At 32.5% G+C, this 26,626-nt stretch overlaps 1 protein-coding gene across 43 annotated transcripts in view; it reads right to left on the bottom strand.

The window, feature by feature from the left end:
* Positions 1-26,626, bottom strand: part of FIP1L1 (factor interacting with PAPOLA and CPSF1) — a 68,700-nt gene that overhangs the window by 15,559 nt on the left and 26,515 nt on the right. For 27 of the 43 annotated variants that reach the window (XM_074347986.1, XM_074347975.1, XM_074347959.1 and 24 more), the window contains 5 exons: positions 19,739-19,832; positions 17,880-18,036; positions 7,259-7,285; positions 5,169-5,223; positions 3,737-3,792 (listed from right to left, as the gene is read on the bottom strand). In XM_074347986.1, coding sequence (XP_074204087.1) covers positions 3,737-3,792; positions 5,169-5,223; positions 7,259-7,285; positions 17,880-18,036; positions 19,739-19,832 — 389 coding nt within the window. The remainder of the gene's footprint in view (positions 1-3,736; positions 3,793-5,168; positions 5,224-7,258; positions 7,286-17,879; positions 18,037-19,738; positions 19,833-26,626) is intronic. The other 16 variants (XM_074347982.1, XM_074347949.1, XM_074347918.1 and 13 more) reach the window with 1 other exon arrangement.

Genomic DNA, 26,626 nt, shown 5'->3' on the forward strand with positions numbered 1-26,626 from the left:
AGCAAATACAAACAGAAAATGAGTATGCCATTTAGAACCAAAAACATTAGGTACCTCTAACAAACTCTAAAGATGTGCAAGATGTATATGGGGACAATTATAGCATTCAACTGAGACACATTAAAGAACATCTCCCTAAATGGAGAGAGAGTCCTTGTTCACATATTGACTCAACGTTGTAAGGTATGAATTCCATACAAACTGGTCTACAGCACCAATGTAATAACAATATGGTATAGTAGGAGAAAGAACTCTGGAGCCAGGCTGCACGGTTTCAAATCCTGACTCTGCCACTAATTGTGTGACATTGGGGAAGTAATTTAATCTGGCTATTCTTCCATTCCCTAGCCCATAAAATGAGGATAACAGTATGCCTGATTTATAAGGCTGTCAGGATTACATGAATTAACAAGTGTTTGTCATATTGTAAGCATAGTATAAGTGTTAGTTATGAATCAAAATCTTAACAGAGTTTTTCATGAAACTTGCAAAGTTGACTCTAAAATAGGTAAGTAAGAGCAATGGCCTAAGGATACTTCCGAAGCAGAATAAGGTAAATAGATTTTGCTGAACCAGGTATCAGATTTCCTATAAAACTCAAAATTAAGATAGTGTGGCATTATTAGCACAGAGATAGTTAAATTAACCAAATGAATAGTCCAGAAAGCTAAGAAACAGATCCATGAATACAGGGAAAGTTGATACACGAATGGAGATGACACTACTACTTAACAAATAACACTAGGACAATTATATCTTTACTTTATAACGTAGGCAAAAATTAATTCTAGACGGCTTAAGAACTCATACATGAAAAACAAAATTTGAACACTTTGTGGGGGGAAAATGTGCTGAAGAATAATCTTTATATACTTGAAGTAGAGAAAGTCACGGTCCAATCATGAACCCGATTAAAATGTGGTATGACTTTGCAAACTGATAAAGTATAAGAGGAAAAAATGATAATTTTTATGTATTTGCCACAGAAACTTTCTCCTTTGAGGGGCTTGAGTATAATTATCTCTCTAGTACACAATATTTACATAGCCATAATAATGTAAATATGGCTTATTGTTTAGCTTTTAGAATAAAAAATATGTCAGGGTACAGATAATTTTGGTTACAAGACAGAATATAAGAAATGTGGCTGATCAAAGCTGGGAGGCAGAGTGGGAAAAGGAGACAAAGGCTTAGAAACAGAGGGTAGGTATGTAAATAAAAACAGAAGTAAATAAAAACACTGGTGGGGAAAAGGAGAGAAGCAGTGATGGTAAGTGAGCAAAATACACATCTATCCTACTAGGAAGACAACAGATGGTATCTAAAGTTATATAATCAAGAAATAGTGTTAAAATAAGCTTATGCAGAAATGCCATGTAGAACATCAGAAAAACTAAAAACCATTAAAAATGTCTGTCTAGACAGTTCTTTAATATTCCTACAAAGATTACTTTTTAACTAGGTATTACTTTATAAGCACAATCTTAACATGCACATCAAGAAAAATTAGTATTTCCATCTATAGTTACACAGTAGTGTTTGAGGATGAATTATAAAATTCTGAAATAAAAAAAGGTAAGACACAAAATTACTAACAAAGAGGAAGCTGTATTTATCATCTTCATTTCAAGGCTTTGACAGGATAAAGAAAACTTTTAACTTTACTTAATTCTTGCACTATGCTTTATCATTGTTGGTACTGAAGTCCTTCATTAAAGAAAAAAGAACCCAAAAAACACCCCACCTGAGAGAGGAGTTGGGGGTGGTAAAGAATGAACAGAAAACTCTTGATTTTTTATTTAAAATGTGCATATATTACTTTGAGAAAAGGTTAAATGCTTAATCAGCCGTTTTTCAAAAAATGAAATCTTCCACAAGGAAATTATGTAGATAACTTCAAGAATAAAGTCATATTCTTTCTGATGTAGGCTAATCCTCACGTTCATTTGTACAGAAACAAATACACAAAGAATTTAATTGCAAGTGCTACCAAAGAGGTTAAAAATAAAATTTAACTTAATAAGCAAAGCTTATCGAGTACTTACATATTACAGGAACTGTGCTGAGTACTTTATATTCAAACTTTAACAGATGAGAAAAAGGATTTCGTCTTTTTTAACTTATCCTAAGTTACTAAGATAAGATGGACCCAGGACCCAAACCAAGGCTGTCTAACTGCAGGGCCTTTGCTTTAACAATTATGCTACACTGCCTCAAAGTGCAAAAAAGGGAGGGAACTCAGAGCTTACTGGAGATGGTGGGGAGAATCATAAAAATAACAGCTAAACAGAGTGTTTATTAAGTGGTAGGACTTCGGTGCTTCTATGTATTCTCATTGAACTTCACCTTATGAGGAAGAATTACGCTCTCGATTTAATGGTTGAAGATCCATGAAAGTCACATAAATAATGAGGGGGGAAGCAAGATTCCAACCCAAAGAATACAACTTCCTGGAAGCCCAGGGGTGGGGCGTTGGGGAAATGATATAACCTTAAAAACAAATAAGTCAACAGAAACACTACCTCTTGATGTGAATGAATGGAGTATGTGGCCTGAACAAGGTGGGTCTGAAGGACGACAGTACAGTACACTTACACAGATACCTAGAAGGTCACTGAAAGTATATGACTGATACTATGATCTGATCTCTCACCAATATTTATAAATTCTACTGCATAAATGCCTTTAGAACCACTAATTTTCTCCATCTCCCATGGTACTAACTGAATACAGGACCATACATTTCTTCCCCTGGATTACTCCAACAGCTTCTTGTTCTCCCAATCAAGCAGGCATTCCCTACAAATCCACAATTTTCTCACAGTAAGTAGCCAGAATGGACCCTTTTCAAATGTAAACCTAGCAATGACACAACTCAGCATAAAAATAAATGGCCCCTCAGAGCCCTCTGAACAAGGTCTAAGCTCTAAGACACAGCTATAAACGCCCTGCACAATTTGTCTCATCTCTAGATGTTCACCATGCATTCCACCCACACCATACTTCTTTCAGTTCACAGAGCCTACCATGCTCTCTCTCAGCCCCATGTTTCTGAACATGATTTGAACCCCAAGTCAAATCAGCCACACTCCATTCGTTGGGATTGGGAGACCCCTCCAACATGCCACCATGCTCTTATGACACCATCTTCTGTCATCTGGTTGTTTCTTCACTAGCCTATAAATTCACTGCAGGCAAGCAAACTTATGTCTAGTTTACTGTATCCCTAAAACCTAGTATAATACACAGCATTTTTAAAATAAGTAAGTGGATCAATAGATCTAAGCAGAAAGTGGTATCAGAAGCCCTTAGAATGGATAAAGTTGTCAAGAGTGACCATGAAAGAGGACATGGCCAAATGATCTAGAAGGAAAAATAAACCAGTGAGGGTGGAAAGATGAGGTTAGCTGGATGTCATCAGTCAAGAAACATAAAGATTATGGACAACAAAGATGGACAATTTGGAGATAAATTTTAAATCCTTTAGGAAAAGGCAAGGCATAAATACCCCTCGTGTCATCTTTATTAGTTTTTAAAAGTATAGTTGATAAAGAAAAGTATACCATTAAGCAACCTGGAATGTACATAAGACCTGGTTATTCCTGTAGTTAATATTTTTAAATTGCACTGTAAGATAGTATTTTAAACCATGGAAGTATGTTTTTATTGCTTTAAAAGTATTTATGCACTTTACTTATTAAAATTGAATCTGAGCAATTAAAAAAATAACACTTACCATTGCCATATGGAAAAGCACGTGCAGAACGACTGTCATAACCAGAGGAATGTCCACTGTTAAAGAAAAATGTATTTTTATGTGTTGCAAGTAAGTTCTGAATTTTAATAATTTGGTGCAAATGCAAAACATAAGACAGAATTACGAGTTTTCTTTAACCATCATATAATGGTAGCTGTAATTCCATAATTTTATTTTTTAAAACTAAAAACCCAGGCTTTTTAACCTCAAAAAAATTAAACCTAACACCTAACACATTGTAAAGAAGATATAGCTTGTTTAGTACTATTAAACATGAATAATCCAACCAACTCAGCCAACTCATGAGATAACAGAAACTGAGGCTAACAGAGTATTTCAGACTTAGTTAAAATTTAGCCTTAAAAAAAAATGACTTCAATAATTAAAAACCAGAAATTCAGCCCTACTGACAGAATCTACAAATAATACTTTTTAACATTTTGATTAAGAAAACAAATATATGATTAACAAGGACTTAATAAAATTAAATCCTTACAGTCTCACAATTCCCACTTCACTGAGTTTTCTCATTTCTTTTGGAAATCATATTCATGGTTTGATGCTCTTGATGTAAAGTTCTCACAATTTTTCTTTTTATATAATTTGAATCACTTTCTCAGAAATACACTATTTTAATAGTTTATTTGCCACTTAAGAGGAAATAATAATAGCCACCATTTATTAGTTGTTTCTAACTGCCAAGAATGGTGCTGATGCTTTATAGTCACTAGCTGTTGTAATTCTTCACAATTCTATCAATCTCATTCAGTAAAGAGGAAACAGTCCCAGTGAATAGTTATGAACCTTGCCTAGCAACCCCAAACTGGGAAATCTTGAAGCCAAAATCTGAACCAGGTCTGTGTGATTCCAAAGCCTATGCTGTTAAACATGGCATTGCTATCCACAGCATTCCAAATAACAAATCCTAAGTGCAGGGTATAAAAATTAAGGCTATTGCTATGCAGAAGGGATCTGCCTTTGCGGAAGCTGAGTTGTGTAGGGTAGCAAGGACTTAGGCAGTTCTTCTTTACTATATGGTCCCTCATAATAGCTGTCCTTACTTAATCCTAAAACAGACATGCATTATTCATGATTACTAGTCATCTGCTTGTATTTCCCATAAAACTGACTATAACCAAGTTTTCACCCATCTAGGAGTTTCTTTAATAAGAGTGTCATAAATCAAAGCAAGGTATTTCAAAATACTATTATTTAGTTTTGTCTGTCCTGTTTTGTTCTTATAGGTCTAAAATTTTACATAAAAGTAACTAATATAGATTTAGACTTATGAATTAAAAGGCAGGTACTATTGTTTATAAAATTAAGTCTTTGAAGTATTACCAAGATATATATGATTCTTCTGCCAAAAGCCTATCAATAATAAAAATTTACAGTATCCATACTAATTTACCTTTCTATTGTTGGTATAAGAGATGGAGGTGGAGCGCCTGGTGGAGGAGGAAAACCTGAAACATTCAATCATAAAATAAAAAAAGTTAACAGAATGTACATTTAATGTTAAGAGTTAAAGTTGCTGTGTGTCACTAAATTTCTCTGGGGACATAACATGCTTCTCTATGTTATAATGGACAGAAAAAAAATGGAGCTTAAAATTATGAATAGATTTTTAGAGCAATATAAGTATAAATGAACAATCTGGTCTAATACACAGAGCACAAATTGGGAGTCAGGACACCTGGTCTTATTTTCAGCACCACACACAGCCCATTTTGTCAGTATGAGAAAGTTAATCTCAATGCCTTACCTTTTCCATATATAAAACAGTAGTAGTGTTGCCACAGGTATGTTATACTTTAAATATTTTAGAAGAAAAGCAAATAAAATAGCATTTACCTTTCAAAAAATATTCTGAATTTCGGATGTATAAATTTCCTTAAAATGTATAATTTATAAATAAAATCTTACCAGTAAATATATAAATGCTTAAGGCTGAGAACATCCACCATAAAATATGTTTTAAATAGCACAACCCTGAAGAACTATTTTACAAAGAAAAGCACATAATGTAGTTTCTGAATGAGTTTGGAAAGAAAATAATTTGCACCTTTATATCATGAGGTCTGCATTCTAAATAATTCACAATACCTAACGAAGGCATGAAATGAAACACCACAGAATACGCTACAAGGGACCTTAACAGTTAACTTCTCTGCACCTTCTAATTCAGATAGACAACAAAGCATCCCAACAAGACTTGAAGATTCTACAACTTTTGATACTAATTCCTTATGACACCAATTCCTGCCAAGCTTTAACAACCCTCACTATTAGAAAGTGTATTAAATTATATAACATAAATCTCTCACACTACAATTCATATGCTGATCTGAATGAAGACAAGAAGCAATCCATCGAAATACATACTTGAAAACCCTTCAACTAAGCCTCCTTTTTAGTGTTCTATGTAAAAACGAATCCCAGTAATCCTAACCCTTCTCAAAAGTCCACTAAAATCAATTTTTGGCCCTCCTTCAAGTTGTTTCCAATTCACCATGCTCATCTTCACTGTTTCTAGTTTTAGGTTCTATAACTCCTCTATTAAACATCTTAGCAGTGTAAAATTTAGCAATTACCACTTTAGTCCTAGTGTCCACAGTCCTATTTATACAGCCTTACAACCACATTTCTCTTTAACCTAAAAAGACACACCAATGATTCCTTTGACTTTTCCTGCTAAGTCTTTTTCAGCCACATTCATACACAATCAGTGCTCTCTATCCCACATTTAAATACATATACTATCGCATGCTATCTGAACTCCACTATTTTGTTTATCAAGGTCACTTTGAATTTAGACCTACCCTTCTAATAAGCACTGTCACTTCTCATTCTCTTTATACTTCTTGACTTTTAATACTGAACTCAGTAAACACACTTGCTATCATATTTGCATCACACTTTCAAAAAAAAAAAAAACCTGAAAAAATGTGAAAAACTACACTGGGCCACATATAAACTCATATTGATCATATCATTACAACAATGAACAATTTAATCACATGCTCTAAGAACAACCATCTGACCAGTTGTCAACCTATCTAATTGTGTGGTCCAGAACACATTTTCTCACAGTACTGAGTTATGCCAGCAGGGTAAAAAAAATTAGAAAACATAATAAAGTCAAGATAAATGATCTTTCTCTTCTCTTGCAGTCACTTTATCATACAAAAAATTCACTGGTCTGAAAAAATAATTTTTAATAAAATATTTTATATACTATACTCTGTTTTCTTCAATAAATTGATATGGCAAGAATTTTCTCAGAATCTCTATTTCTACAGAAATGGGTAAGACAGGTATAAGAAAACTAAATATCTTAATCAAAACTGGAATGAAGCAAGGCAGAGCTGAAAATAGGACCTTGAAATCCCAAAAGCCTATTCCATATTCTAACCACATCAACACTGTCCCTCCTGTAACTATAAGCTTGAAATTTCATGTTTATTAACAATGATGGAGAAAACATGAAAAAAATTTTACCTGGAGGTGGTACAGTTATTGGAATACCTAAAAAACAAGTGATGAAATTTAATATAGTAATTGGATTTCATAACCTGTTATGTATTTATGCCATCACCAAAGAAAACTTTGAAATAAAACCCCTCGCCTCATTTTCCTGGCTTATTCACTCAAAAGCAGCATTCTGTTTTCTTGCAGAGGATCAACAATTCGAGTGTAACATCCAACTTCCTGATGAAAACCCAGTCTAACAACTTGATAACAAGGCTTCCCCCACTAGTTGTAATCACAAACAAAGTGAGACATTAGTTAAAAAAAGCACACTTGTGCATACACAAATATCAAACTCCATGAAATTAACACTAAGTTTGATAATAAATGTCTGATCTTGTTATTTTAACAGTTTAATAAAGAAAGTGAACTGTGGGCTCAATACTGCAAGTAGTGCAAGGTAACTCTGAAGATGATGGATATTCGCTTTAGTAAAGCTATGAGGGACATTCAGGTGTTGATTTGAATTGTTTTACTATTACTGACAGGAGTAGGGAAAGGCTATTATTTCCCTTGATTTGTGTGAAGAGAGATGGGGGTATAGCCAATTCATATATATATACACCCCCAAGGGCACACTAAGATAAATGTGGACAGTTTACTTTCTATAGAAGAAGAAGTAAATACTAATTTGAGTGACTCTCACTCATTTGCATATTATAAACTTTAAGAAATAAACTATGTATAAACATTCTCAATTTATACTGGTCAAAAGTGCCCTTAAATCCTAATTTAAAATATATATGTCATGCAAATTATTTCTTGTATGAAGATTTAAAATGACATTTCTAAGTAGGAAAATTAAAAAAAAAAACTTTTTCATGAAAAATTGTATACCATAAATAACTTCAATAAAATCAGAGTGGTTTACTAAATCCAATCTTAAAAATTGCACCAAAATTATTCCCAAAGAGGAAAAAGTAATCTAATTCATTAACTAAATGCATGGGAAAAGATAATGAAAAAAAATTGCTTTCAAATGTTTGTCAATGGAAACATCTGCTAATAATTTATTTTAAATTTTCTATGCATGTTTTCCCAGAATAAGAGGTTTATACAGAGAGATCTTAAAGTGGCAAGTGGCCTTAAAATGGAGAATGAAACACCTTATTTAACCACCCTTGCAATAAAAGGATATGCTAAACTTACAAAACCAACAAGACTGAAAAAGATATATAAGGCAGCCATCATGTTTCAAAAATCATTAGGCCTCCACAAGGCTATGAAAATGAGCTACACTTCATGGTAGTTCCCATCCATCCTAAAGTACCCCGCTGCTTCCTATTTAACTAAGCTAAAGAATCCAGGAAACAATACAAACTAGCAGAGTCCCAGACACCAAACTAAATGGGAAATTAAGGAAGGCAAAGCATATTAAATGTTGTTAATATCCACTATTATTTGATTTTCTTTAGAACAGTATAGATTTTTTTATAGCACTATTGAACTTCACTGTGTGACCTAGTTTTCACATTTAAATTCACAACTATTTAAATAAACGACTATTTTCTCAGTTGTGTAAGATAAAGAACTATACCAAATGCAGCAACCCACTCCATAATCCTAATAACTACTTCAGTAACTACACGAGCAACATGCATCACTGCAGCTAACTACAATGTGAATTCATGTAAAATAACTAAGAAAATACTAGTCAGCCCTCTCAAAATTTAGTCCTCAAAACATGTAAACTGTCAAACTTTCACTAAACATAAATATAAATGATATAACCAAATTATTAAGTATGCTATGAAAGGTAGTTAAAATCACATTCTGCTTTTAATTTCAATCTTCCTACAACAGTATCATAGGACAGATTTTTTAGAAATCAACTAGAAGGAATTAAGACAAAAAGAAAAACTATGCTACACAGACAGGTAGAGATGTCTTCTTTGCAAATAATTATCTACACATCAGAAAGCTGGCATGAAAACCAGAAAGGGCCCTTCTTGTGAGATCTCTATTTCATCTAAGATATTTCAATGCAAATTTTTATTGGCAAATGTTTACTGAAACAGAACTTCAAAGTTGATGAAACACTATACAATCCACTCTCTGAAAATTAGCAAATGTGTTTTTAAAATACAACTAAGAAAGTTTAATGTGATATGTTAGACTAACATAATTCTCATCTGAAAAAAAAAATCACTATTCGGTATTTGACTTTCATTAACAAAAGAGAAACTGTGTAAGGAAAGAGGTTCATCTCAAAATTCCCTGTCCTCTCCTTCAGCAACACTCCCAACTTTCCCCACCAACAGATGTGCTGCTCAGCCAACAGACTTGAAATACACAAGGCAAGTATTGTGTTTCTTTTCCATATCCTTTATCTGTAAAGTGAGTAGGAAAAAAATGTTTGTTTTCCTGGAAAGCTTTGCATACAGTAGTAAAAGTAAGATTTCTAGTACTGGTCAAAAGCTTTTGGAAAAGTAATATTCAAGTTCTAAAGGGACTGAATAGATTAGTGGTTTTGAAACTTTAGCAACAATCACAATCACCCAGAGAAAGTGTTAAAACACAGACTGCTGGGACCCTCCCCTAGAACTGCTGATTCAGTAGGTCTGGAGTGGAGTAGAGAATTTACATTCCTAACAAGGAGATGATGTTGCTGACCTGATACCATACTTTGAGAATCACTGGATTAGATTCAAACTTCTTGACTAATTGCACTGCTGAGCACCTCAATATTCAGAACAGATAAATTCCATTTGAAATTTTTATGAAACAAAACATGTGACACTTTGAAAAAATAACACAGCTATATCACAGCCTATACTATCTGGTGTCTTCAAAAGAAAGAGAACAGGATTTAACTTTTCCAGTGTGTAATATACTTTTAAATGTAAAGAAGCATGGGGGTTGGGGGACCTGAAATCCTATTTGGGGACTGAAGGAACCGAAGCAAAGACAGAAAGGCAGCAGACCAGTAAAACGTCTTATCAAAAGGAATTCAACTATATTTTTTAAATTCTCACAAAATAGAGGCTCTGTACTCAATTAAAAAACTGAATAAAAACTATCTATGAACTTATTCTCAGTGTATCCCATTGTTACTCTGAATAACCAAGGCAAAAAAGTTACGTGATGGCAGCCTCAGACATGGCTTTCAGTGATCCCCGCCTCGTGGTATTCATGTCTTTTTATACCTCTGATACTTATATTTTCCTCTGGAGTGTGGTCTGGATATAATGACTTACTTCTAATAAACAAAATACAGCAAAAATGATGGGATGGCACTTCCATGCCTAGGTTGCAAAAGACAGTGACATCTATTTTGCTGGTTTCCTCTATTGTGTTCTCAGAATTCATGCTTTGTTGAAGAAAGCTGCCACATTGGAGAGGAAGTCAATCTTTTCAACAGAGGTCATGAGTCCTTTCTTAGTTAAACTTTTGATGTGATTATCTTAGTGGGTGAGAGCCCTTGAAGCAGAGGACCAGCTAAGCTGCCCCAACAAACACTGTTCAATAATAAATGTATGTTGTTTTAAGCAATTATGTTCTACAGTAATTTGTTATGGAGCAAGAGCTAACTGATACATACAGTAACTACCTATCACATCTCTATTAAGTTCAAATGAAATAAAAAAAAAGCACAGGAGAACTATGTGAACTATGTTTCCTATTTCTCACTTGGAAATTGCAAATTTCATCAACACTACTATGTTACAAATAGGTAAGTCTGATCACTTTCCTTAAGTCTCATCAACTTCTACTTTAAAGCCATCAAGCTCGTAAGTAAGTTCTGCACAAAAATAACTGAGTACAAAAAGTCAAGGTTTATAAAAATCTTTAGATACTACTACCTTCCACCACATGCTTTTCTATATATCAGTATTTTTAATATTATATATACACACACATCATGTGCCATCTACCCTTAAAAAAATAAACAGTAGAATACCATAAAAGTATTTCTTAAAACTGTACAATGATTAATCACAAAGGTATAAAAAGGGATGGAAGTAACTCTGAAGAAAAAAAATGTTAAAAGGTACTTAAGTCACAAAACTTAAAGCAACAAAAAAAGTTATCAGCATACTCCATACCTTAAAAAGTAAAAAAGATAATTTTATGTTAACTATAACACAGATAAACTATTTTATCTTTATTAGGATCTCTTAATCCTCTAATTTATAAAATAATCTAAAAGCCTACAGAAAAAAATTCTGTTAGACAAATAAAAGTATCTCTGATAGAAATATTAGTATTTTTTACAAATAACTTGTAAAGGAATTAATTTCTATAAACTCATATCTAATGGAAAAATAACTGAAAGACAAGCACAAACAAAAACCAAATACTAAACCATAATTAAATTCTATAAAAGACAGCATCTATGGTGTATTAAAATATAAGTCTTATAAAGGGAGCATCTCTGGGGAAAAAAAGACATTCAAAAATCAATATCCCAAAGAGGCTTTTAATTTCTATTAAACTTACATTTAAATTAATTTTAATTGTGCCAAAAAATACTGCTCATTACAGATAATTAGCATTATTCCCTATTTTGAGTTTACTGAAAACACTGGTAGACTGTTGGGGTTTTTTTTTAATATAGGAAAATGCAACAAAATAGAAAATGAGTACAGTTCTCAAAAACTTCAAGAAATTATTTTTCAAAAGGTACTTTTAGAAAATACATTTCTGAAATGTTTACATTTTTGGCAAACAGCATCAGTTAATATGCAGATTTGCTATTAAAATTCTTCATGGAACTATAAAATTAGCTTAATAAATGTTATTCACAGAATAGCTTCTCAAATAAAGGGACACAATAGTACTTCCTCAAGGGTGCATATAATATTCATCCAATTCAAGCCATGATTCTGCCAAATCAGCAGTTCTCAAAGTGTTATCTGGAGCTTCCTAAGGGGTCCCTCAGGCCCTTCTAGGAATCAGGAAGGTCAAAACTCCTTTTATAAAAGCACTAGAATGTTATTTGCCATTTTCACGTTCATTCTCTTACAAATGTTCAATGAAGTTTTTCCAGGGGCTACATAACATGTGAAATCACAACAGATTAATGAAGAAGCAAGTAAGAGAATCCAGTTTTTTTTCTTTTAAGCCACAAAGTAAAGAGAGCTGCGAAAGTGTACAACAAGGCCACACAGTAAAGAGAGCTGTGAAAGTGTACAACAAGGCCATTCTTTGCACTAAATGGCTTTGGTTATTCTGGAAAAATTAAGTTATTTTTCATAAAAATGTTGTCTTAATATTAATACATAATGGGCTTATTACGTATCTCTAAAAATATTTGAAATATAATATTTTAATTTATCAGTTCTACTTTTTACTGAAAATTAGATATAATACAAATAAACAAAAGCTCTTTCAGGTCTGCAGTTAACTTTTAAGAGTCTAAAGAGGTCTGTGACGAAAAAGTTTGATAGTTGCTGTGCTAGAAACCAGATTATTAACAGGAAAATAATCTAAAGACAATGCAGACCCTAGAGGAAATGCAGAAAGACTCCAGACTTGAGCTGCTTTCCTCCCTAACCCCATGTGTCATCAATGACTCAAAATCAAGGTATTTAAGGAATAGATAAGATTTTTAAGCTCATATAATTTGTAGTACTAGATGACTAGTAAGATACTAATGTATCTAACAAGTCTTCTAGGAAGAAATGTACTTCCTTCTAAAACACAAAATTTTATACATTTTGAAATCTAGATAAACAGCTAAACCCCAGATCCAACTTTAAAAGCAGGGATGACTTATCTGTGTTCTGCATTCACTGAGCTACATCTCAGTAAAGCAAAAAGCCTTATTCAACTTTGGAGAATTCAACTCATGAGCTTGATTTCAATTGCTCCCAAGAACCAGAGCCACATGAGGCTTAATATTAAGGTAATAAGCAATAAGTTAAATTGAATCTCCCTTGTCTTGTTCAACAAACTTCATTATTAAAAAAGGAAGATAAAATATGACACTAAAGTAAATTAACATTTAAAAGCCTAAATTAAAAGCCTACCATAAAACATAAAAGTTTGACCATAGTTTTAAAACAGCTTGTTTACAATTATTAACTATTTTATTTAAATAAACCAAATAATATAAGCCAGACACAGAAGGACAAATATCATATGATTCCATTTATATGCGGTACCAAGAATAGGCAAATTCACAGAGACAGAAAGAGGCCACCAGAAGCTGGGGTAGGGAGAAAGGTATGTTTAATGAGTACACAGTTTTTGTTATGAATGATGAAAAAGTTTTAGGTATAGATAGTGATGGCTACACAACACTGTAAATGTATGTAATGCCACTGAATTGTACACTGACAAATGGTTAAAATGATCAATACTATGTATAGTTTACTATAAACATACACACACACACAATCAACTACTCCATAACATCAGTTCTTCCAATTTTACAATTTTTCTTCCAACCCACATGCATTTCAAAACTGGTTTATTCAGTAAACAGACTTAACACTAATCAGGCAAAGAGTAAAACCTCAGTTAACTGGTTTGTTTTTTTTTTAATGTGATTCTTGCTCTTTACAACCTTCCTAACTTCCTTAACCACAAACATATATGCATGCACTTCAACATCAGGAAATTTAAAAAAAAAAAAAGCTTTTAAGCCATGTTACTGAGGTGAACACACATAACTCAATAATGCAGCTTTCTTGACATAGGTAATGATTCACTTCTTCACTTCAACATAGTTAATAAAATAGGCATTCAAGCAAAAATGCCTAGTTTAGAATTCTGGTTCTGCAACTTTCTAACTATTACTTAAGTCTCTTAAGCCACAGTTTCCTCATATGTAAAATCAGAATAATATCTGCCTCAGATGTTGTTGAGAATCAAATTGAGTTAATACGTGAAATGTGTTCAGAACAGTGTTTTCAATAATAAGCATTCATTAAATATTAGCTATTATTTCTATTATTGCTCAGAGAAAGCATGAAACCATACTAATTTCTGAAAAAAATTAATTCATCAGAAACTATTCCCTGGTTCACTAGAAAATGAAAATAACATTTCTAAAGTTAAGGAAGATCCTGAATAACCAGTGTTTGTTTTCAAGTTACACTGTTAGTATGGTGGCAAGGAACTATATTAAATACTTTTCCATTCAAAAGCCACAACGTTAATGTAGGACCAAAGTCCCTTATGTGCTTATTGTACTCTCCAATACAAGGCCTCCTCTGCTCTTCATACAAATCTATCGTGGCCAGAAATACAACTTCGTCCTTTCTGTTACTAACAAAGCTTCATGTATGTTGTAGATGTGTGTTTGAGGCGAGAGGAAGCAACACATTGCTTCTTTTCTGCTAACTATTTGACAATGAAAGTCCCTTGAATGAAGCACTCTTTATCACTGCTAAGGAGTAACCGTATACTCATTCAATAAGCCACACCTAAAATTTCCAAGAGCTGACCATATATTTTATTATCCTCCGCATCAGGGAATTTCTGAGAGTAAGTAATAATCATTAAGCTTGGTTAAAAGTTATAACAGGACTGTTCCAGGAAAATCTGGATATATGGTCACCCTATTCATGAAAAAACATCACACTCCAAAATAAGGGCATAATACATCATTGCTGTATTTGTTCTATCATATACAGAACTATAGCCTTAAAAACTTAAGCATTTGAAACCTAATGTTAACAAAGGCTACATTAAAATATGTTTAAATTAATTCTCCAAAGATTTTTTCATTTTTCCTTTCAGCATTTCTAAAGAAAGCAAAAGGGTTTTCCAAGGTTTCTCTAAGACAAATGGAGTACTTAAAGCAATACTTACAGACTCCTGAGCCACAGCTTTCTTTCATTAGTTGCTTATGATTCTTAAGGTGATCTAAATTACAGCAAACTCTACAGAACATACTGTAATCATAGGATTCTGCGGTAAATGGTAACTGAAAATGTGGCTTTAATCAAGGTCTATATTCAACTGGTTTATTTATCTGTGTAGCCATACTGTTGTTTAAAGTCAGTGACCATTCTGATTGATAAATGCCTGTCTGACTGTACCCACTGTCAAGCCGAAAATCTCTTTGGTGTTATGGATACATAATGTTGTGAACTCAATTAGGTAGCATACTTAGAGAATGTCAAGTATACAGAAGACATCTGTGATTAGCACTGTGGGGAAACACAGATGGAAATACACAGCCTATGTTCTCTCCAACAGCTCACAATCTAGTAAAAATAAGGATTAATCCAGACAGTCTTAACTGACAAATATTTGGTTTTAATATGAATTGCTGGGGAAGGGTTTAGCTCAGTGGTAGAGTGTGCGCCTACCGTGCATGAGGTCCTGGGTTCAGTTCCCAGTACCTCCATTAAAAAATAAGTAAGTACACCTAATTACCTCACCCACCGCATTAAGAAAATTTTGGTGGGAAGAGACAGACTGGGATTTCAAAATGTAGAACAGACAAACAAGACTGTACTGTGTAGCACAGGGAAATATATACAGGATCTTGTGGTGGCTCACAGTGAAAGAGAATGTGACAATGAATGTATGTATGTTCATATATAACTGAAAAATTGTGCTCTAGACTGGAATTTGATACAACATTGTAAAATGACTGTAACTCAATTAAAAAAATGTTAAAAAAAAACATTAATTGTTATCTCCCCCCTCACCACCTCCAGCAAATATACCACAGTTAGGTACTGCTTAAACCAGCATTAAAACTCATCTGAATTTGTATTCCTTAAATGCTGACAGGACAGCATGGAACTGTAATCTAAGGATAGGCATCAAAGGAAATCTCAACAGGTATTTAAAATATGGAAAGCATGTAGTTGAAAATTAACATTAAATAGCTTAAGCAATAAAAAAAAAATCAGTGGTACTCTACAGTATACTGCCATAGATAATCTAAACGTTATTAAAAGATTTGTTATCATTATAAACAGGTTATATGGCAAAGAAATGTAAAGATTTTTTAGCATTTTGAAAAGAGGCACACGTCCAGATAATGCTGTTGCCTATCAATATCCTACAGAGCTTCTAAATATTCTTACACCAGTGAGGTATTTATTCTTTCATCATTAATTCATACCACTTCTCTCTCACTTACTTCAACAAACAGCAAGTATTGAAATATATAAAATGTTAGCTAGTAAATAAGAAATTCCTTTTAATCACCTTTAGTAGTTAGTAAAATTTAAATAACAAAGCAATCTAGTGTAAAGACTATTATCGCATACATTGATCATCTTTTAGTCTCATTAAATCAGATATGTTCAAAATTAACTATTTCTACATCTTTTTTATAGAACAAAGGACACATTTATGCATCACTGAGTCATCATTACTTTCCCTTTTCATTTAGTTAATTCTCACCATACTAAAGAGACAAGAATCATATACCCAATCACAATTTCTGAATGGTTTGTGCTTCAGAACAAGTAATTTATAGTTGGAATAAGAAATTCACTGAACTTTAGAAACAATGTTGTCTGGAGTAAGCAACTCAAACTATCTAATCTTCTCTTTCATCTATTTTTGAGACAACAGATTCCCTAAAGCCACAGTCATTTTTCAAAGTTTCCTTATTATTTTTGAAAGCAGAGGTGATACTGGAAGGAAATCAAAGGTGTTGTGGTTGTGGGGCTGATGCAATAGCTAAAATTTAGAGGCCAGTGATGAATACTACAGGGAAGGATTATTCATTCCCTCTGTACTCTGATCACAACTGCCACCTCTGAAAACAAAGACAACTCTCTTGCAAATGCAAAGTAAGTGGACAAGGCTCTCTAATATAAACTGATTTTACTAATAAAAAGCAAATTTTAACATAAATGGCACATGTAGTTCTGGTTAGGACCAGCAGATTATTTTCAACATTTACTACTGGCATTCTTCCTAGGCAGAAAGTAATTGTTACCTCAATCAATCCTGTGAGTTTCATTAAAAACTGGTTAAGGGGTATAAATATTGAAAGCTTATTGGGAATAAAATAACAAAGGCCATCAGATGAAAGGTTGAAAAGTATAAAATTTGGGGATTATTTGTGACTTTTTTCCTGCCACTGATCTAGTTTTTAATAAAAAAATCAAAAGTGGCTAAGAATATGATAAAAATTGACATTAATTTTCTGTCTTGTTTAATAGAAGTAAATACCAGGTACCTGGCACCCAAAACAGTCTCCTAAAAGGAAACCAGTATACAAAGAAAGACGACCAGACTGAGATTTTAATTTCAATCTCTGCACAGGATATAATTTGCTGACCTCCTCAATTCTTCAAGTATCTAAATATTTTTTCAAAACAAGGTAACATGGTTTACAATTCAATGTGGATTTATACATTACAATTAGCAGCTTTAATGTGAGGATCACTATCATATTTTTGGATTACAATTTTAGTATCTGTCCATTCTTCTCTATTTTAGTACACTGTCTCTTTGCTTTTCTGAAATAATAAGACATGTATACTTTTGTTTCAGTGTGAACCTACTGAAAATATAATGTAATAAATTTCATACCTGTTACTTTTAATGCATTGCAATCAATAAAGATGCTATTTTCAAATATATATTTTAGTTGTTAAATTCAAAATTTTAAAAACACTCATGAATTATTTTTCTTTCAAAATCAAATGTCTTATTTACTATTTACCTGGTGGTGGAATCAGAGGTGGAGCAGTGCTGACAGTTGGAGGAGGTGGAAGAAATGGAGGAGGTGGAAGATGGGTAGGAGGAGCTCCTGGAGGGAAAAATGGAGGTGGTTTGCTAAAATTGTTGTCTACTTCAGTAGCAGATCTCTCAGAAAGGACCTAAAATTAGAGCGTAGTTAATTAAAAAGATGAATAAATGTTCCTATCTAAGATTAAACTCAGTAAATTAATTTCATTCAATCTAAGAAGTAAGTTTCCTTCACAAATCTATTTTGGGGAGGCAGGAATAAGTTTTCTATGTGTGTGATGTGTGTATACTATACAGATGAGAGTATACACTCACACACTTTTTAAGATGTTCATATTCAAAGCCTAGGAAAAACTGAATCATTACAAATAAAATTCTTATGAAATAATTAAGGGATTTAAGAATATTCTAAACAAGAAACAAGTACTTCATAAATAAAATGTAATGAAGATTATCTTTGTTATCCAACCGAAGTTAAACTATTCAAATTAAGACAATATAATCATTACTCACAGATACTAGCATTAGAAATTAACATGGCAGCAGAACCAGATAGTCACTGTACCAAGGCCTGTCATCACCAGGTTACAAAGAGACTAAGGCATGCATCAGCAGGATGCAAGTTAACAGGCAGCCAGATAAATAAATAACTTTTTCACATGAGCCTTGTAACTTTAAGAACAAGGGTTTATACTTAAAAAGTAAAAATATTTACAAAATACTGATCTGTGTGAACAGGTAAGGGACAGGCAACAAACCTACAGGAGAGTGGCACCTAGAAATTTGGATTTCTGACATGCTCCCTGAGGGATTCTGATGTGCAAACATGTTTGGGAAAAACAGCAGAAACAGGCAACATAATGTTATGTATTTAATTTATACTTTTCAAATCCTTGCTGGCTAAGCCATATCATTCAAACATATAATTCCTCCTTTCATTAACTTTTCCTACATTTAAGCATAGTAATTTTTGAAAGGCTTATGCTGATAAGGAGTTTTTTAAAGTAAAAAACAGAATTATTCTAAGAAATCATGGCATTTTAATGATGGGGCGTTTTTAATGATAGGAAATAAGAGGATTATCTTCCATTTTAGAAATAATTTACCTTTAAAGATGCTAAAAAGAACATTTTACATGATTAATTTATTTAAGGTAATAAGGATCAAAAACACTTTGGACATTTTTAAAAGTACTCAGAGAAAGAAAATAGTGAAAAACATGTGATCAAGCTAATAGCTCAAAGTCTCAGTTACTCAAGTTCAAACTTGAATTATCCATGCTACTAATAACTCACCCCCTTTCATTCTTTCACTTGAAAAAAAGGAGATCTACTTCCCCCAGATATGCCACATTAAATAAATTATAGAAAGCCATATGATAAATCTATCATGAGATTTTAAACCATACTTTGAGAATGTGGGAAAATGCAAATGATAATTTCAAATTTAAAAAAAAATAAGGATACACAAAAATATAATCATAGTAGTATCTATCCCAATCTTGCCCACTGACGAGGAAGCAATTTACCAGAATGTTAAGAGTTTCAGAATTACTGATGGTTTTATTTTCTTCTTTAAACTTTTCCCATATTTTCCTTTTTCAGTCCAATGAGCCTATATATCACATTTATAGCAAGGAAAAGGAAATCTTACTGAAAAAGATTCAAAGGTTATAAATTCTAAATGGAACAGCTTTTGTAATAACAAAATGATTGATTCCACATTTTAAATCCCTTTGTAGCACCTAACACATAGCATAGTGCTATGAATATATGTAGAGCACAGATATATTCCTTCAGTTAAAAAATAATAATAATTTTAAAAATACTAAACCTGTATGTTGCTGTTTTCATTTGCCCGTCGCCTTCCTTCTACCCGGCTGATAGTTATAGTCTGACCAATAACATCAATTGCCCCAGGCAATCTCCTGTAACAAAAATTGAATCACTTCAGTTTGAGCTAATTAGATCTTTGAAAAATAATACAAATCTTAGGTAAGCAATAAAATCTAAAACCCTTTGCAATGTAATTTAAAATAAAATTAAATCACAACACACACTGAAAAACCTTCATTTAGATATTGCTACTTCACATTGTCATAAAAACTAAGTTTTATTAATAAGGTAGAACCACCACTCCCAACAATGATCATAATGCTAAATCTTAAGTATTTTTGCAGGTTTTCTTTTAAATTTACTATTTTTTAACAGTGTCTAACTGAATTTATCTTTGGGCAATTGAATCGGGTAGCAAATGCTGAACAAATAGAAATAAAAATTTAGGCCCTTATAACTCTAACACGTACCATGGTTTTATTACATACAGAAGTTTAAAAAAATTCTCCAGAAGGGCTTGAAAAGAAATAATGTTCATTTTAATACACACAGGATATTTTCCTTAGTGATTTATTCTGACCATTAGAAAGATTAAGGGAACCACTTTTCCATTTCTGATAACTTGCCTTTAGAGAGAAAAATTCAAATGTTTAAATGGTAGCTCCACCTCCAACTGTATTTAGAACTGTTAAAGTTTTAAGTAGATGGAAAAATAGTCTATCACAAAAATGTTGCAAATTTAATATGAAAATCTAACAAGTTAAATTTTAAAAAGTAAAATAATGTTAAAAGCCATTTAGTGTAGTTAAGAACTTTAAAAATACATACATACTTAAGATATAGAAGTCACTCGAGGGAATAGGCAATGAAAAATGGATGCAAATTAGATGAATTTTTTTTCATCTAATTTCAGTTCTGAACAATTCTGGTTTTAAAACTTTACAGAAGTAAACAAAGTACCATAGATCCTTCCACAGTCACCACAGTTAGGTTCCTAAAATGACTGATAACAGCAGCTACAGTCTGCTGAATTACTACATTTTATACCTAAACCTCACAATAACACAACTTAAAAAATTAATGTGTACTGTTAGAGATGATAAAACTAGAGCCCAGAGTGATGTCATGAACCTCAGTAATAATTAAAGGGCAACACTAACTCTCACACCAGAGTCTTTCTGATTCTAAGCCTCAGACCTCTTCCCTTGAGCCATGCTGCCTCCCAGTGAGATAAGTGGCCTTTGAAAAGCTTACGATTTGTGGAAAGAATTTCTGTCTCAAGTGAACCTTAAAAGCCCTATAAATAATTTTATGCTAACAAAAACAAAGAGCCCTACAGAAAGTCTATAATTGCATTTGAAATGTCTTCAAGTACACAGTTAATTCCTACCTACCATCTTGCCCACTTAAGACTTATGTTCTCTATAATTTTAATACATTTAAAAAACATTCAAGCCTTTCTGATTTTATGCCTGGGTCATTGACCTCCTAAGTTCCTTCATGATCTCAAAGATCAAAAGTGATTTTACTTAACTTGTACCCTTCAGTATAGCTGGGAAACTATCCTAACATTCACATATTAGAAAAATTCAAATACCTCTGACATAATACAAATATTCCTCCAATTTTTTTCCTAAAACTTAAAATATTACAAAGCTATGACCACTATAATTTCATATCAAAGCACTCTCCCATATATACATACATTTTAGATTCCAACATCCCAAGAGATAAAGGTATATATTATGAGGCCAGAATTACCCACCATTTATAGCTACCTAGACTTCATAGTAAAAATCTTTATCTACTCTCCTATTTTCTTTTCCATTCTGTTCTATTCTCAATCACTGGATTCTCCTCTATCTTCTTAAAATTTATTCCCTACAAGAATAAATTCTCACAAATTTGTTTGGATTTGCAATTTGGATTGCAAATTCTCCAAACTGTTAGACGTAACAAAAGGGGAAAGATTCTACAACCTTTGACCATGGATTTCTAAGGATTTCTGCTTTCAAAAATTCTGGGACACATGGGAGTACTCATTTATTAAAGTTTCTTCAGTATGGTCCAGAGAAGTCTGATCAGTTTTTTCAGCTTTAAATGGGTTATTCTATCACTAAGATTCAAAATGGCAAATACTGTTTCTAAAAACATACCAATAAGAAATTAGTCTTAAATGTATATTGTTAGAGGGAGTCTAGAAAACTGCAATTCCTTATTTTCCCATAAATATAACACCTCCTTGCTCAAGCATTTTTATCATACAAATTGATTTACCTTAATTAGAAAATGTGAAGTTTACCATTTTGTCAGAAATATTTTATAACAGATACATATGTATCAAAGTAACAAAAAGCCTTACTATTTGACACAGATGCCACATTATGGTAAGCAATATTGAACCTTACTACTCTTAAAGTTTACAATGTACTACTTTTTATTTTAATGCACAAAAAGATTTAGTAGAGCTTCACCATGAAGATCTACTGTAACTTAGATTTCTACATAGCACAGGTTTAAATGGACTTACGTATCTGTTCAGTAAAGCAGACAGCTAATGCAACCATCAAGATTCTCTTCTCTATTCTGGACTCAATCATATAGTAAAAAGGCGAAAGAGACAGCAACTAACAATGGTGGATATCTGCAGTTTCATTAACCTTCAGTTTGATACAGGCAATGAATATTCACAAGAACCTCTACCTTTCCTCCTAGCACAGATAAATATGAAGGCATCTGTGAAATTTTAATGGAATTAAATTAAAATGACTATTTTGATGATTCCGATGTTCCAAAAATGGTATGAAAGCTGCTTACATAGACACAACAGAAATCTTAAAAGTGACAAACTCAGGAACAAGGGAAGATAGACAAAAGGTTAGTTATTAATTTTTTGACACAAATTTATCTCCGAACTTCCTATCTTTCAACAGCCAAAATAAAGGACATTCTTAATAACAAAGTCTTTAATGTGCATTAAGGTAAAAACAAAGCACTAATTCTAGACTCCTTTTTTTGGTAATAATAATAGCTAATATTTATTGAGAACCTACTATGTGCTAGGAAAGCACTGTTTTAAGCATGTTATATATAGTTACTCCTCATAATAACCTTATGAGGTAGCAACTATTATTTCCATTTTACATTTATGAGAATAAAAGAAAAAGATTTCTCCTTCGAGTTCACCTTAAGAGAAAGTATGATAGAGCACAGCAGTTTTAAACTTTTAAAACCACAAAAGTTATTTAAGAAATACATTTTGCACAGCAATCCAGTAAACACATAAACAAAAAACAAAAGTTTTACAAAACAGTACTTACTGTAAAGGAAAAAGTAACATTAAAATTAAAAGATTTTATTCATATTTAAATATAACACAGGAAAAAAACAAAATAAAACCAAGAAATATTTGGTGGTTGAGACCACCAAAACTGATTTCACACCCTCCTAACGGATTGCAATCTCATGCTTTGAAATACACTGAAAATAGGGACAAAGTCTCCAATATCACTACAATAAAAACAAAAGTGAATGTCACAGACCTGTTTCTCAAAATGTTCCTCAATACTGGATGAGGCATAACAGTGTACAATTCAACAAAAGTAATTTAATCAGGACAGCAAAACAGTGTGTTGTGGTTTGAAAACACTGTCCTTTTGATGGCCAAGCTTAATCTAAGGATTTAATGATATTTCTGAGCAAGAGTTCTTAACTAGTATACATGGGATACAGAGAGATAATGAAGTCACTAAACCTAAATATATGCATGTGTATACATGTATTTTTCAAGCAGGAGTCCACAGTTTGCAGCAAATTTTCAAAGAGCCTACTGCTTCAAAGTTCAGAACCACTATTCTTTTAATAAAAACCACTATTTTTTTAATTAAAAAATTAATGTATCACATATCCTTGCAGAAATCTATGAACACAGTTTTCTCACAACAGACCCTCTAGTAAGAACTGGGCAGCAGATTGTTCAAGGATGGAATCTCTAGATAAAAACTAGAATGTGACTATTTCATATTCCCAAATTAAAGACAAATGCACTTAGTATGATTATCTAACTCAGGTCATACATCTGAATAGATGGCTGTAACACTTCTGCATGGAAATTGGTGTGACATCTCTTAAGCAACTTTAGGAAAGAAATGAGCTTTGAAAGACACGTAGAATGGATTTAACCACATAGGATGGGAAAGGAGGACATTTTAGATGGAGGTAAGAACAAGAGTAGGGAAAATATATTATAGAGGATTCCAATTTGGCAAATATACTAGCTACCAATCTGTGTGCAACAGAAAAAGCATGATCCACCTTTGACAGTGATTACCAACGAAAAGACTTTCAAAGAGGCAGAGACTATAAATTAAATGAGAATAACATACAAGAAAGAGTTCTCTGAGGCTGTAAAATGCTATGCAAGTATCCGTTCTCATTATAGCTAAATCTATCAACTTACTTCAAATTCCAAGGTGCTCAATTAACATTTGATTTTAGTTTTTATGCCAAGCCAGAATTCAGTCTCTAAATCAGTGGTTCTCAAACTGCCTGCACATCAGAATCATCTGGGGAGCTTTTAAGCCTCCCAAAGCCCAGAGTGCACAACAAATATTTAAATCAGAGTCTCTCAGGCCTAAGCATCGATCGTTTTTTGTAGCTCACCCCATGTAATTCCAAAATGTAGACAAAGTCGAGGACTACAACTAATAGCATGCTCAAAAAAGAAACTTATATTTTGCCCTCTTCTAGAAAGAATTTAAAGAAGTTAATAGAAGTTAATATTTAACTCAATATTACTCAATAAATATAAAGTTATACCTATCAAGGTCTGACAGTTATTTTACGGATTTCATTGCATACATATTTTCATACTGACCTTTTGAGTTTTGTGGACTTGACAGTACTGCTTCTATTTTTTCTTTTTTCCTACTTTCACAAGCACGAGAGTAATATTCTCTATACTGTATACACAGTTTTTAAAGAAAATATCTTCTGTTTTTCAGGTAGAGACTTCTTAATAAAAAACTCTGTCTAGAAAAGTGATACATGTCCAAAATAAAAATAACAGTACTTAAAAACTGTCTTCAGGACATGCAGTTTATTTTCTATCAAACTATTTTTAAAGCCTATAATGGAAGCAGTGATCCAAAGACACCTAAAACTTTAGCGGGTGCCCTGCAATAGCTCTTTCACAAGCTTAAAAATTATGTCATCCATATGTACATTGCAAGTAAGATACAAGTCCAATTAGTTTCATTTTCACAGATGTGGAAAGAGGATGATTTGTGAAATAGAGTGCCAACACTGGATTCAGGCTCGGGTATGAACAACTCTAAACCCTTCCCTTCTACAGTGTTGTTTTCCATGCTAATTTTCTGGGGCCTGAATTTTTAAAATATCAAGCTACTTTTTCAGCTATATTGAAAAAAAAAACACCTGAAATATGCTAAAATTTAACTCACTGGAGAACATAAATGTGTTCATTAGGGCAGCCAAGTTTACTCACTTTTGTGCAGAGCTTGGAATAAAGCTTTGCCGGCCATACTTATGCTTAGCTGAATTTCTTAAGTGTATCATTGATAGAAAAAGATATGCTTCCATAGGTAATTAAAAAAATAAATGCCTTCATATGTCCAATCACATAAAATGTTAACAAGCTACACAATACAGCAACATGCATTCAGAGTGCTCACATGCTATGAAGGTGCAGGTATATTTTTTCAGTGTATGATTTCATCAAGACATAGTGCAAGAACAAATGAAGTCGATCTTAGATTTAATGTTCATTCAACATTCTGCTTTATTGTAAGTTTTAAGTTTGTCTATTATAAGAAATGGAAGCAGGTTTAAATATTTCAGTGATTCTACAATATAAAGCAATTTTTACTATTCCTCTTTCAAGAGCCTCAATTAGTTAAAAAGTATTCTGATTTTGGAAAACAAGCTTAATAAAACAACCTAGAATTTGCAACTAATTACTAACAGGAGCACAGTTTGAAATTATAAAATGGAAACAAAATACAGAAATAAACTAGACATCACGATAAGATTATAGCAATCATCCATATTGCCAATTTCAGTTTTTTGTGTTCATTAAAACTGCTTCATTCTTCCAACTGGCTTTACAAGAGTTACAGATCTGAATGTACAAAACAAACTTGGACCAATAAAATGTTACTGTTATATACATAGTTAGCTTGAAGAGTTAAAAAAAAATACTATGTTGTATAAATTAAGAGTAACAGGGTAAGAAAAGAAGTCTGGGTCTCCCAATATAGTAACTTATGAACAGGATCTCAACCACTGTTTAACTGTTCTTTAAAAAGAGACTTAAGGAATGTTTCAAAAAAAACCTCCCCATTTCTCACTTACATTAATTACAAGAGCTGGAATCTCATTTTCTATCTTATGTTGCAAGAAAGTGTGTTTCCTGTATTTTTTTAAATTTAATTTTCAAAAGCACAAAATACACATTGAAAATACAGTGTCAAAACTTCCTACTACCTATATTCCCTGAGACTAATCACAAAATCAGAATAGTTTTCTGAGTTACCAAAACATCTTATTTTGGTAGTGGAGGTGAAGGGGTAGTGTAATGGAAGTTGCACAGTCTAACTACTGAGATGTTTCACTTTCAGATATAAGAACTAATATTTCCCTTATAAAATAACTACTTTATTTCAAGACATAAATTATCGTATAAAAAACACAACTATTTTAAGTAAAGATTACAAGTCAAATGATTGATATAAAAGGAATTTCAGATGTTAAAATACAACAGTAGCAAAAGAAACAAACGTAAAGTTTAAAATTACAACAAAATAACTGATTTTAAGTATTTCTGTGGCTTTGCTTATGAAAGTCAACTTGCCTGCACTGCAGTATT

The sequence above is a fragment of the Camelus bactrianus genome, chromosome 2 (genome assembly GCF_048773025.1).
Source record: "Camelus bactrianus isolate YW-2024 breed Bactrian camel chromosome 2, ASM4877302v1, whole genome shotgun sequence".
Taxonomy (NCBI): Eukaryota; Metazoa; Chordata; class Mammalia; order Artiodactyla; family Camelidae; genus Camelus; species Camelus bactrianus.